The sequence below is a fragment of the Rhipicephalus microplus genome, unplaced genomic scaffold, assembly GCF_043290135.1.
Source record: "Rhipicephalus microplus isolate Deutch F79 unplaced genomic scaffold, USDA_Rmic scaffold_16, whole genome shotgun sequence".
In the NCBI taxonomy this organism is placed as follows: Eukaryota; Metazoa; Arthropoda; class Arachnida; order Ixodida; family Ixodidae; genus Rhipicephalus; species Rhipicephalus microplus.
Genome location: NW_027464589.1, coordinates 9,556,587 through 9,569,296, shown reverse-complemented (window position 1 = coordinate 9,569,296; position 12,710 = coordinate 9,556,587). Strand labels below are relative to the sequence as shown.

The 12,710-nt window shown below is 43.3% G+C and overlaps 1 protein-coding gene across 12 annotated transcripts in view; it reads left to right on the top strand.

Annotated features, from left to right (window-relative positions):
* nudE (Nuclear distribution protein nudE) overlaps positions 1–12,710 on the top strand; it is a 253,723-nt gene that overhangs the window by 129,696 nt on the left and 111,317 nt on the right. For all 12 annotated transcript variants that reach the window (XM_075883362.1, XM_075883359.1, XM_075883360.1 and 9 more), the window contains one exon: positions 1,351–1,475. In XM_075883362.1, the coding sequence (XP_075739477.1) occupies positions 1,351–1,475 (125 nt within the window). The remainder of the gene's footprint in view (positions 1–1,350; positions 1,476–12,710) is intronic.

Genomic DNA, 12,710 nt, shown 5'->3' with positions numbered 1-12,710 from the left:
CTTGTTTAATGGAAATCTGCATTGCCCCAAAGCCCCACAAGGTTAAGTGAACATATCAGCCTCACATTGACTCATCATTTCTGACGTTTTGAAGCTTGTTATACCAGGCTTGACACTTACGCATGAGCTACCTCAAGACAATCATTTGCAGTTTTTAAACATCAACCTGTCACTAAATGCTACAGATTCGTTTTGGATGTACAGCCTCCGTGCACGCAAAGACCTCCTGCCTTACGAATCTGCACACTCCAAAATCGTAAAAAGAGCCATTGCGACAGTGCGTCTCTGGTCTGCATTGTTGAAATCGTGTGAGCACATCATGAACGACACTTTTTAGGAGCAGATTTCTAGGCTGGTTGCAGCCAGTTTCTATTCGGCGCTCTTGACCAGTAGGTCCAAATCTCTGCTCCAGAAGCTTAAAAGAATGCAGCAGACAACCCGAGGCTGCACGGGAAAAGAAACCACTGGTTCTGCCTTTCATGCACAAAATTGCCAACAATTTGAAGAAAGTAGCAAACAGGCACGACGCACGAAATTGCCACCAATTTGAAGAAAAAAGCAAAGAGGCATGACGTTCCTGTGGTCTTCTCAGCACCCAATGAGCTGTCGAAGCTTTGTGTTTGCATTTGTTTGCAAAAAGCTAACCTTTTATGTGAAAAGAAGCACTCCCAGCCAGTTCTGCGTTGAATAGTGGGCGTTATTTATGAAATTTCCTTGAGCTGTGGCAAAGTGTACATGGGCCAAACAGGACGCTGTGTTAATGATTGCCTTAGGGAACATATATTATCAATTAAGAATGGCGTTGGTTCACACCTGCCGTTACATTGTGCTTCGTCCGGTTGCACACCACTGTTCTGAGGAACACGTGTGTTAGGACGAAGCAGGGAAACAGCATGTGAAGTACTTGACGCATATTATATACAAAGGAAGAGAAACGAATGCGTCATTGTCTTGTCAATCACTTTGTCAAAAAGGAATTTATTTATTTATTAGCAGGAATACCTGCTTCTAGATAGCGCTGTGCGATAGCTTTCTTCTGTTTGGGTTTTCGTGTGTGCAATTTGACAGTCGCTTGTGCTGTGCCCCCTAGTTCAAGCACTCTAGAAGCATGCATATATATTTGGGTGATGGGAGGAAAATAAACGAGTTGAAAGTCAGGCGCCCTATCTTGTCTCCTTCTTTTTTCCTTGTTAGTATCAGTTGTGCCACAAATATTTTATTAAGAATACTGCTCCTTTTTCGATATCACAAAATTGTGACAGTACTCCTTCAATTTTGAGATGCACTCGGCTGTTGGTGTGTTCACCTCCTTGCCCAGATTTAAGCTGCTTTTGGTTCCTCGTTTTACAGCCGCCAGCAATGGGACATCCCAGCAGCTACCACTGGGTGTGGGCTCATCGAGCCAGACACCATTGACCCCTTCAGCACGGGTCTCCGCACTCAACATTGTCGGCGACCTCCTGCGCAAAGTCGGCGTAAGTTGCAATGCCATCAGAACAATTATTTCATTCATTGAGAGCTAAGGGCTTTGTCTGGGAATGCTTGGTTAAGGGGGTCAGCATTCGTATCACGAGAAATGGAAAAAAAAAACTCTCAAAATCATTTTCTCAATTTTTTCAGCCCGTTTACTATCTCATTCCTAATTGTCTTCTCTCAGAACACTGTAAAAGCACTTTTGAAAATTTGTTTTGTTTCACCTGTGTAGATGACAATAGTTATTGCAAAAATTGCTGAAGAAAACGACGCTGTTTTTAGGAAAAAGATTCCAGCTCCACAATGATGCAACCGGGTGCCGCTATCTTGGGCTTGTTTAAAAGAATATATCTCGATCTTCCCCAACTTCACTCTTCAAAAACAATTCCACAAAAAGTAATTGTTTTTTTGAGGCCTCCAATTGACTGCATCTGACAGGTTCTTCCAGCACCCCTCCAAATGATCTGCTGCTCGCTCTGGGAGAGTGTCATGGCTAGCGAAAGTTACGCTACTTACTAATGCGTTTGGACTAACTTCTTCTTCACACATCAGTGATCTTTCAGATGTTAATTTAGCTTTAGTTGGGCACCTGCTAGCAGAGGCTAAGTTGTCAGGTTACAACAGCACGACTAACTAGTCTCTCACGTCATGGGCGGGTGTGTCTCAAGCAAACTTTATGTTGCGTTGATTCCTCTGACCCTGCAGTTCAAAATTCCGCTCACATGCACCTCAGACTTTGTTATGAGACTATTGCAGAGCAGCTCTTTTTGAACTTGCAGTCATACAAGCATCATGTATTTTGAAACACTGGTCAACGCAACCACACGCATCGTGTCCAAGCTCACTGTACACAGCCGGGGCTAGGAGGCCTAACATCGCTCACAACGCTGACATACAAGACTATTGCTGACTGTGGGGACAAGGACAGTAGACTGGCAGACGTGTGAAAGTGAACAAACCACAAGGTGCTTCATTGCAAGCAACAAATAACATCTGCTCACTCTTCAAAATTTTGTTTATTGGACCCCATAGCCACAGTAGTCGCACAGTTGCTAGCCATTTTGTGCATTTCAAAACGCGGTACGAAGAAGATTGCGTGTGGACTGCCCAAACCCTAACATGGCTATAACTGCCTGTTGCTTGGGCAGAATGCATGGGCTGTCATGGTAGGTGCCACTCTTGTTTACATTCTATGACAGTGATTCAATGATCAATTACAATTGAGATGAGTTAGCTCAATACAGTGTAGACCACTTATCACGTAACCGCTTATTATGAAGCCTGGTTACAATGTGGTCAAGATCGACTCTCGTATGTTTATACATACCGCCAATTGTGCAGTCCCCCAAGATGAAAGACCAGTTATAATGCAGTTGCCGGAAGATCTTTGTGTGAATCGTGGTAGCGATTGAGCGTCTGAAAGGAGGCACGCAGGGTGCGCTGCTGGGGAGCAAGCAACGGCGTCATTATGGTGGCAGAGGGGAGTGCAAAGTATATAAACGAGGACAGAGAGAGGAAAAGCATGAGAGAAAAAATAAAAATGCGGAATGCTGAGCACGCACACCGAGGAGGGCGGTTGCTCAGGAATCCTTTGCATTGGCACCGATGTGAATACAGTGTACTATACGTCGCTAGTGTGGCTCCAGCGGCTCCCCGCGCAGTTCAAGATGGCACGTGCAATTTCTTCCTTATCAAATGTGCTCAAGAGTTTACTATCAAGAAAAGCGACGTTACAGAGCTTGCTACAGATATTGCGTTAGCTACATGGTCCGTAAATTTGAAAGCTTTCATAGCAGTATCATGAGAGCTTTCGCCTTTGCTGCCAGTGCGCGGTCTTACATAAGGTTGGGGAGTTTTTGTCGTTGATCTCCCGGCCATGAATGCAAACTTCCTATCACGCACGTTGTTCTTGGTTTGGTACCTGAATGTTTGACTATTTATTTATTTATTTATTTATTTATTTTTCATTTATTTATACCTTCAAGGCTTACAAGAAGCATTATAGAGGGGAGGGGCTAAGGTATATCGATACATGCAAAAAATGTGTATAGTACAACAAAATATAAAGCAAGAAAACAATATTACATAGGAGAATATAATAGTGTAGGTAATGAAGCACAAACTGTAACAAAGAAATTATATTTATACATCTGCTAACAAAAGTACGATGCAAGATAAAAAGAACAGTGATTATTAGAGAATGACAGTGGATAATAAAATACAAGAATCGAATTACAGTGGAACTTCGATTATACGTCCCCCGGTCCTGCGACAACCCGCGTTTTACGACGAATTGGCCTGGTCCCAGCAAAACCACCATAGAACTAATGTATTGAAAACCTCAATTCTACGACGCAATTTTACGCTGGCCCCGCCTCGTGCGACGCTAAGCTGGACTGTCCGAGAAAAAAAAAAAAAAAAAACCTACGACGACGCATGCAGGCTGCCACGCAAGAACACTGCAGCCGGATGAAAAAAAGTCGGGAAACCGAGGAACCGAGTTCGTTCCTCCGCACGTTTTTGCACACTATCTGCGCTGCCACCACAGGGCCTCTTCAATTTTTCGACAGGCTGTCGGCCATAGCTAGCCAGAGCCAACGTTATCCAGAGCCAGCCGGAGCGCATTCGTTTTGCTTAGTCGCATTGCACTGCGCACTTCCATTGGGGCCTTTTTTTGTTTTGTTTTCAGCCTTCTTTTGGGTGGTTTTGTAGTGACAGCTGTGAGCAGGTAACATGGCAGATAATTTCGATTACGCTTTCTACTATGCCAAAACACGTTGGTGGGCTAGTTGGTTTGAATCCATTAAGAGTGAGTAAGCGCAAAACAGACAAGGACGTAGAAGAGACAGACACATACAGAGCGCTTTGCGACATACTATGCGATAACCTTCACTAGATTTCGCGTCGTTGTACTGGACGTGTAGAACGGTGATTGTTGAGCCAGTCTACGTTTGGGACAGCCGCGGGAACCGGAACTAGCTGCTGTCTAGCTACCAGAGGGCTGAAGAGTTTTAGCCCCTCGCGATTGGTCGAAGCTTGCGCAGACGTACGCGCTTGCAAAAATCGAATGGGCCCACTGCACGAAGGATGGAAAGGTACTTCCTTTGTGGCCCACTGCCTTGTTGCCTTTCAGCCATTCCTTCACGTGTTTGCTTATCGGTGGGTTGTGCGCCGCAGCTGCTGCGTCTAGTACGTGCAAAATTTTCAGTAACATTGGTGTGCGAGAAAGCTTTCGCATTCTTGGTTGCGAGTGCTGCGTCTTCCAATGTCGCGGAAACGAAAACCGCGGCATTGCGTCGCTGGATGACATTATCGAAACTGTGCGTCCTGACACTGCGGGAACTTCGGACGAGGAAGAGATGGATGACACTGCAAAGGCTAGTGCGTCCGTTCCGAAATACACGGACGTGTTGTGCTACGTCGACAACATTCGGCGGTTCGCTTGCGCACGCGACGAGATCGGCGACTTGCTGCCAGATGTGGCAGCTCTCGAAAGAAAGCTGATGCATCGGGGCTGGGCAAACTCGCAGAAAAATATCACAGATTTTTTTAAAAGGTGAGAATAAAGATTTATTCACACCTCCGATAAAATGCGTGGTTGTCATTTTTTCAAGTAATTTAATCTACCTTCATCGGAGCAGCATAGATTTGTGCCGCAGACTTTCTTACGCATTATGTGACAACTTTTGTGGGGCAACAACGACCATCAGTGCCTATATTCTTGGTTTTTCAATTATACGACGCCCGGATTATACGACGATTTTGCGTGGTCCCCTAAAAGTCGTATAATCGAAGTTCCACTGTATGTACTTTGGTGCATAAATATAGCTACAAAAAGTAATGGTACAAGAAGAGAAACAAAAACATACCGGATATCAAGAATGACAAAAAAAATGAATACAAAGTACCAGAGCAAAACACAATTTCATATTGACTAACAAAAAAAAAGATATAGCATAAAAAGTAAGAGGCAAACAAATAATAAATTGCAAATGCTGTAGTGAAGCAGCTTGGCGCAGCCTTATAATTCATTTGTTAGTGCTTTGCGGAAACGATCTGTGTCTGATAGCGACAAGTGACACAGGCAGGCGATTCCACTCGTGACAAGTTTTCGGCAAGAATGAATATCAGGAGGTGACTGTGCGCTGTGAAGGTACATGAACTTTACTAGAGTGATCGACACGGGGGAAGATATAAGATGCTGGTGTAATGTGTGAGGACTTGAGCTCATGGTTATGATAATAGATCTTATGAAAGAGGGAAAGACGAGCTAACTTCCTACGAGAAGAAAAGTGAGGAAGGTCAAGTGCTAGTTTCATACTAGTGACACTAGCAGATCTGTGGTAATTGTTAAGGATGAAATGGGCCGCTCGATTTTGCACATTTTCGATTATATTTTTCTGAGCAGCATGTCCAGGGTCCCGTATCGAGCATGCATATTCAAGGTTACATCTGACATAAGTGATGTAAAGTTGTTTTTTTAGTTTTAGTGGAAGTAAAGAAAAGTTTCGTTTAAGATAACCAAGCATGCGGTTAGCTTTCGACGTTATGTGTTCGATGTGTTTTTTCCATCAGAGATTAGTAATATGCACACCGAGGTATTTATAGGATTCTACTTGATCAAGGGGAGTGTTGTTAAGTAAGTAAGTAGGGCATGCTTACTGATTACGGAAAATTCTCATTGTTTTACATTCCGACGTGTTAGGTTCCATGAGCCAGAGCTTACACCATGCTGAAATGTTATTTAGGTCATGCTGGAGCGTTAACGTATTGTTAGGGCTTTCAATCGCGCAATATATGACGCAATCGTCGGCCAACAGACATATTGTACTTGGGATTTGGTTAGGAAGGTCATTAATTTGAATTTAAAAAATAGTAAGGGTGCTAGAACAGAGCCTTGGGGTACGCCTGAGCTTACCGGTACTTCAGGAGAGTCGGTTTCATTAGTGCTCACAAATTGTGTTCTGTTAGAAACTTTCGAATCCAATTAAAGACCAAGGGATCAATATTTAGATGGCTGAGTCAAAAGCCTTCGCAAAATCTCAAAATATACAGTCCACTCTAAATCTGGCGTCTCAAAAAGCGTGAAGATCATTACAAAATGTTAGTGATTGCGTTTCGCATGAAAAGGACTTGCAGAACCCATGCTGACTGTTATGAAAGAACCTATTTGATTCTAAAAAATTTACTAGATGCGAAAAAATGACATGTTCAAATATTTTACGAGGTATTTATGTCAAGGAAATAGGTCTGTAGTTATGAGGATTGTGAATATCGCCAGATTTGTGAAGTGGAATCATCTTGCCTGTTTTCCAGTCTTTGGGTAGGGATCTGTTGTTGTACGATTTTGTGAAAATGAGGTTCAGTATAATGGAACTATATTCGACAGTCGCCTGCAGAAATTTTGAAGTGACACAATCGATGCTGCACGAGAAGAATCGTTGTATGCTTTTAATAGCGGAGCTGATACCAGAATTCTTCCTGTTTTGGACAAACTTCCTGCCACAAGCCTGCAGGCTAAGCCTAATCAGCATTTGTTGCGTTTTGGTAGCGGTCGTGTGCAATCCAAGTTGCGGTTTAGAACAGAATGAACGAAACTCTTTGCGGTGGCTGCACTTGAATGGAAGGGATACATATCGTTAATGAAAGCATGGATGGCACACGTAGAACTAGCATGGCAGTTCGCGATTCGATAGCAATGTCTTGAAATCGCATGTGCACTCATGAAATCAAACAATTGGCGTCTCGTCTTTCATTGCGTGAAATTTCGAATGTGATTCGATATATGTAGTTTCTGTCTAATGCGGATACTCAAAGCAGTCTGAGTAATAGTCGGCAAATTTCTATGATGTTTTCTTTTGTTAGACCCCCCTCTATCTTTCACGTTCCTTTCATTGGTAACGCTATTCTTTAGTCATCATTTTTTTTTTTCATCAGGACGTTTGGATGGTTGTAAGCACCTCGCATCGCATGCTTCGATTTTTAACACGCGAGGCTCCATGCTCAACACGTTTTGCACAACTGCAGCCCTTAAAAAAGGTTGCTTTAGTTATAGTGCGGTACCGCTTATAGTTCGGATATTTGCGACTCCTGTGACTTATTTACAAGTGATCTATTCTGTGTGTATGGGCTACTGAGATTATAACATTTTTTTTTGTATGTTGTCACACTATTTTATGCGGAGAAATTGGTTTAAACTCTGGACATGTTCTTTGTAAATCACAAAAGGGCTTTAACTCTCAACTTTGACATGTTTCATTTTATCATAATATTATTTATTGTATTTACTCACATAATGCTTGCACCCGTAAATTTTGTCATAATTCTTTTTTTTTTTTTCATCAATACTTGCCGCAGCAAATGACATGTGCCAAGTTTAGCTGATAATCATTTTGTTCATCATAGAAACACAGGCCGGCCTGTGGCAGCTGTATGCGCCCATCTCAGCTTCTGTCCTTTAAAAGTGGATATGGCTATGCTATTGCCCTCAAATTGTTTGATTTATGTGAAATCATTCATTATTTAAACGGGATACACTGTTTCGATGCACCTGACGTGCTCACAGTCTCCATGACTCACTTGTTCACTCTGCTCCGCATGTTGCTCCATCATCCGCCTGTTGGTTGACCTGTTGTCCTCCACAGGCTTCACACACACACTTGTATTTTTGTTTATGATTTTGTTTTGTTTTTGTTTCGAATAAAAGAAAGCACCATTGTGAACTTCGTGAGCCGATTTAAATTGGTGAACCTAAAAAGTGGTGGAGCGTAACTGCTCAGCTTTTGTTGAGCTTTGTCTTGTGGCAAAGTGGATTCATGCCTCACGGAGCCAAGCAGAGCCAAAAGAATGAAGTTTATAGACATATTTGTCCATTCTTCTCATGCTGACTGAAGAGCCGTGCGTTGCAGCTCCCATAGGGCCATAGTTCCCTGTAGTGTCGCTGCCACCCATCTATCCATTCTGAAAGGTGGTTGTGTTTGTTTGTTTCATTGTGGGGCAATGTGGAAGTTCTAGTGCTGCATGTAAGCTGAAGGCATTTGATTATGCGCCTAAGCACAGCAACTGCACTGCTGGCAAGCATACTAAGTCCGAATTAGGTACTGGAAGAATTAGTACAAGAGCTTCATGGCAGCATGCACTGGACTTTCTATGGACCCAAAACTGGGAAGTTCCCGGACTTTGAAAAAACAGTCCTTGAATATGTGAAGAAGACGTGCAAAGGCAATTGTGCCCTGTTGTTAGACATGATATGAATGCAGGCGCGCACAATGTCCTGGAGGCTAGCCTCAGTTGCTTTTGTAAATGCCTGGTCGACGCTACCCAAGAAAATACTGCTAAAAAATGGGGCTACTCGCAACCCTATGCGCACTCCTGAACGTTGTGCATACCCCTACCTTCCCAGCAAATAAATGTCGAGTGAAAACAACAAGTCAGCAGCTCCAAAATGCCTTTGGCAGAAACACCACAGTGTGTTGTGAAGGCAATCTTGTCATGCAGGTCACGAATACACTCCTTGATACGTCGTAGCAACGCTTTTTATGGCAACGCACAATGCAAGTGTGCAATGTTTATACTGAAAACCTTGCATCCAACTAAGTTTTTATTTCTTAAAGAACTCAACAAAGCTATCAGAGCTAGGTATACTAAATGCAGTGTTGCGGAATGGGCGCCTCCATTCTATAATTAGGATTTGTCGTAATTCCATTCCTTTTGATTCAATGTCTTTCATGTCGCAAAGGTTATTTACGATTGTCAGGTTTTAAACTAGAGTATTTGCCCCTTTCGCGTAGGGTATCAATGAGAACCAACGTGCGAGTATCATTTGTTCCTCCCTTCAGTATTTGTCAGGATAATACATTTATTTGTATGCTAAATTAGGCAGTGGTTTCTTTTTTACAAATTGGAAGACTGTTCACGCTTTTACATCCCGCCTACCCTTGGCTTTGGCTAACTAAAGGGGAACTTAGAAAAAGTGTTGTGGCTTTCTACTTCGATAGAACATGTACTCAGACCGACATGACTAACTTGAGCGTAATATTAGAGTAGTAGCTATTAAAGGTGTAGAAAAATACTCCCCAATGTACTCTTTGCTTGGCAATGCAAACACGGATATGCGCTGAGTCGTAGAAACCAACAGAACTAACAAAAAAAAAAAGAGATGATGGTAATGATCAAATGATCCCGCCTCGGAGCACTGGGAGTGCGGGATGAACGCTTCTCACCTCGATATTTAGGAACGTGTCATCTCCTGAGCTTAATAACCTGAACACTCGGCTGCTGACCCGCAGGTCGCGGGATCGAATCCTGGCTTCGGCAGCTGCATTTCCGATGGAGGCGGAAATGCTGTAGGCCCGGTTGCTCAGATTTAGCTGCACGTTAAAGGACTCTAGGTGGTCGAAATTTCTGAAGCCTTCCACTACGGTGTCGCTCATAATCATATGGTGGTTTTGGGACGTTAAACCCCACATATCATTAATAACCTGAACGCCTGATCTTACGAACATGTTCGGCAATCGGTCACTAGTTCTTTGGTCACTAGGTTTACGTCATAAAAAGTGCTTAAGCGTCCAAGTGCTCAAGCAATACAAGGTGCTAAAATATTTTATTTTGCTTTTATTCATCAAAATTTTGCAACAAAATAATAAAGCAAAATGATCTATTCGCCAATTACATTAAAAACCCGAATTGTGACTGGGCAGCTCCTTGAACAGGTGGCTCTAAAGAAAAAGTGAGATAAGACAATTGCAGTCTCCCTGTGTTGCGCTTCACAAACATGAGCGGCTCGATCGGGAACCACTGGACGCAGGAGCCTGTGTGGTAGTGCATTATCGTATATTGCTTCTTTCGTCGCCACCTAAACCTCCCCCTCCCCAAAAACATAGCCAACGTGGCTTTAGTTCAGTGCGTAGGTTTTTTTCAGAAATTGGGGAGGCGCCGATATAATCGTGGTCACCTGGGCTTTCCTGCCTTAGGATGCTTTCGGAACCAATACTTTCAAAAGTTCATTCTCTCATAGAGGCTCATGTGTCTAGACAGGAGGCACAGTATGGCAAAAGGGCTGTAACTAGGGTGCCGCCGAGGACGAAAAAAGTTGCAAGGCGTAAAGGAAGTGGGGGAGAGGGGGGGGGGGGCATGCTGTCGTTGTAGTTCTGCTCAACTGCAGTTACGCGAGAAATAGAGACAAACTTCAGAGGAGCACAGTCAATATAAGGACAAACTTGTAGTAGGCCCGTTGCTTATAAATGTATTGTGCTTGTAGTCAGGCAAGCGATTTTAAAAATGATGCTTTATTGCCGAATTCTCGGCTCTGATTTACTATTGTTTGATGTTATAAAAACAGTGCGTAGAGGAAAGCATGATCTATTCCGGGCAAAAAGTGCTTAATTCTATTCCCATTCCATTCCGTTAAGCATTATCTTCATTCCATTCCCATTAAGTTCCGGGGTCGGGAAAATGTGGAATGATTCTGGAATCATTCCAATTCCAGAGTGGTGATTCCACAACATTGTCTAAAGAGTCATCTATAGCCAACAGCAAAAGTTTGCGGGATGTTGAATCCAAAACAAATACAAGTTTATGCTATATCAGTGCTTGTAATCAAGCTGGTGACTGTATAGGTTGGAATGCCAAGTGGAGTATGGAACATTTTTTTGTAGGCTACTGTCACACACTTCGGGTGAGGCCCCGTCGATCCAACGTCGACGTGCAGCAGACTCGCAGGCTTCTACGTTACGCTTCGGCCTGCAACTCCTGAAAGGCCTCAAAGTGGCGCATCTCAAATTTATTTGCAGGTCGGTCGACCCGTGTGGGGTTGCACGTGTGGTGATGTATGAGCCTGACTGACGCACTCATAGAGCAGACACGAACATTTGATTACACACTAACAAGCACTTAAATGAAACACGGGCAATCGGCAAGAGATTACAAACAAAAATAACAGAGGAAAAACACTAATACGCAATGAAAAGGACAACAAAGCAAACTATGCTAGCTCTAGAAGAACCCTACAAGAGGTACAGACAAAACACAAATATGCGGAATGTTGATAAAGTAACAAGATGAAAATCAAAAAGGGACACAAAGACAATTTACAAGAAAACTATCATGGTCGCGCTTCTGAATTCCTAAGTGCGATGCAGCGCACAAAACTACAAATAATTAAAAGCTGGTTATAATAAAATAATAGTTTAAAAAAAAGGTCACAATAAAAAGTTCTATACGAACCGGGCCAGCTCTTGATACACGTAGTGGAGTTGATGGGTGTCGCTGAAGATCTCCCCGGCTTGGTAGACGACGAGGGTGCCCGGAATTGCAGCCGTCTCAATACGTTGCGTGGGTCACTCTATGTTCGCCGCCTACGCGAGACTCGCGACACCGACGACCGCACTTCTTGCTGGCTGTACGTCAACTGCTGATTCCGATGCAGTCCAAACTCCTTTCCTTGGGACGTCCCGTCCCCTCTCGAGGTAATTTCTTTTTCCTCGACACATGTTTCTCCTTTCGGTACAGGCGTAGAGAAGACTCGGCGGCGCCACCGCTGCGTCGCCAGTTGCCAGATGTCATCTTCTAAACGCAAAAGCGTCCTTCCTTGGACAATGGGGCATGTGGGCGAAATGGGGATTGCAGACGTTCGTGACACAGCCCCCCTCCTCAAGAATATTGCTGTGTAATATTCAAAGAAATCACAAACATGCTATGTTCGAGAGCTTTCAGTGTTCTGGTCTTCCACCAATGCATTTTCGTTTTCCCGCACCAATCATGACGTGGGGGACACCGCACAGAATTCTTGACGCAGCACACTCCACTGTCACACTATCACGAAAGTCGTATCTCGTGCGCTAAGCTATGGCCGCACACATACGAAAAGAGAAATGACAAGAAAACTGCACACTTCAAAGCTATGGCATGGAGGCCTTCTTTGATGCTACATATTCAAACATACGCGCTATAAGCGGTATACAAAAGACACTTATTGACACGTAGCTTCTAAAAAAAACAAAAAAAAAATGTGTGAGGAAGAAATCGGCATGACTGCTTGTGCGCAGTTCGTTGAACTTGCCGCACACTAAAGCACTTCATTTCGAAATGATAATAAAAAGGAAAGCTTTGAAGAACATATATCGCCATGTTTATCACACCTGCGTACCGTGATAAACTTTTATTTTATGACCAACCAGTCTCTTAAAAAAAATCTAACTAATTAAAATAACAATGTTCCTAAAACAGTGCTTTGCTAA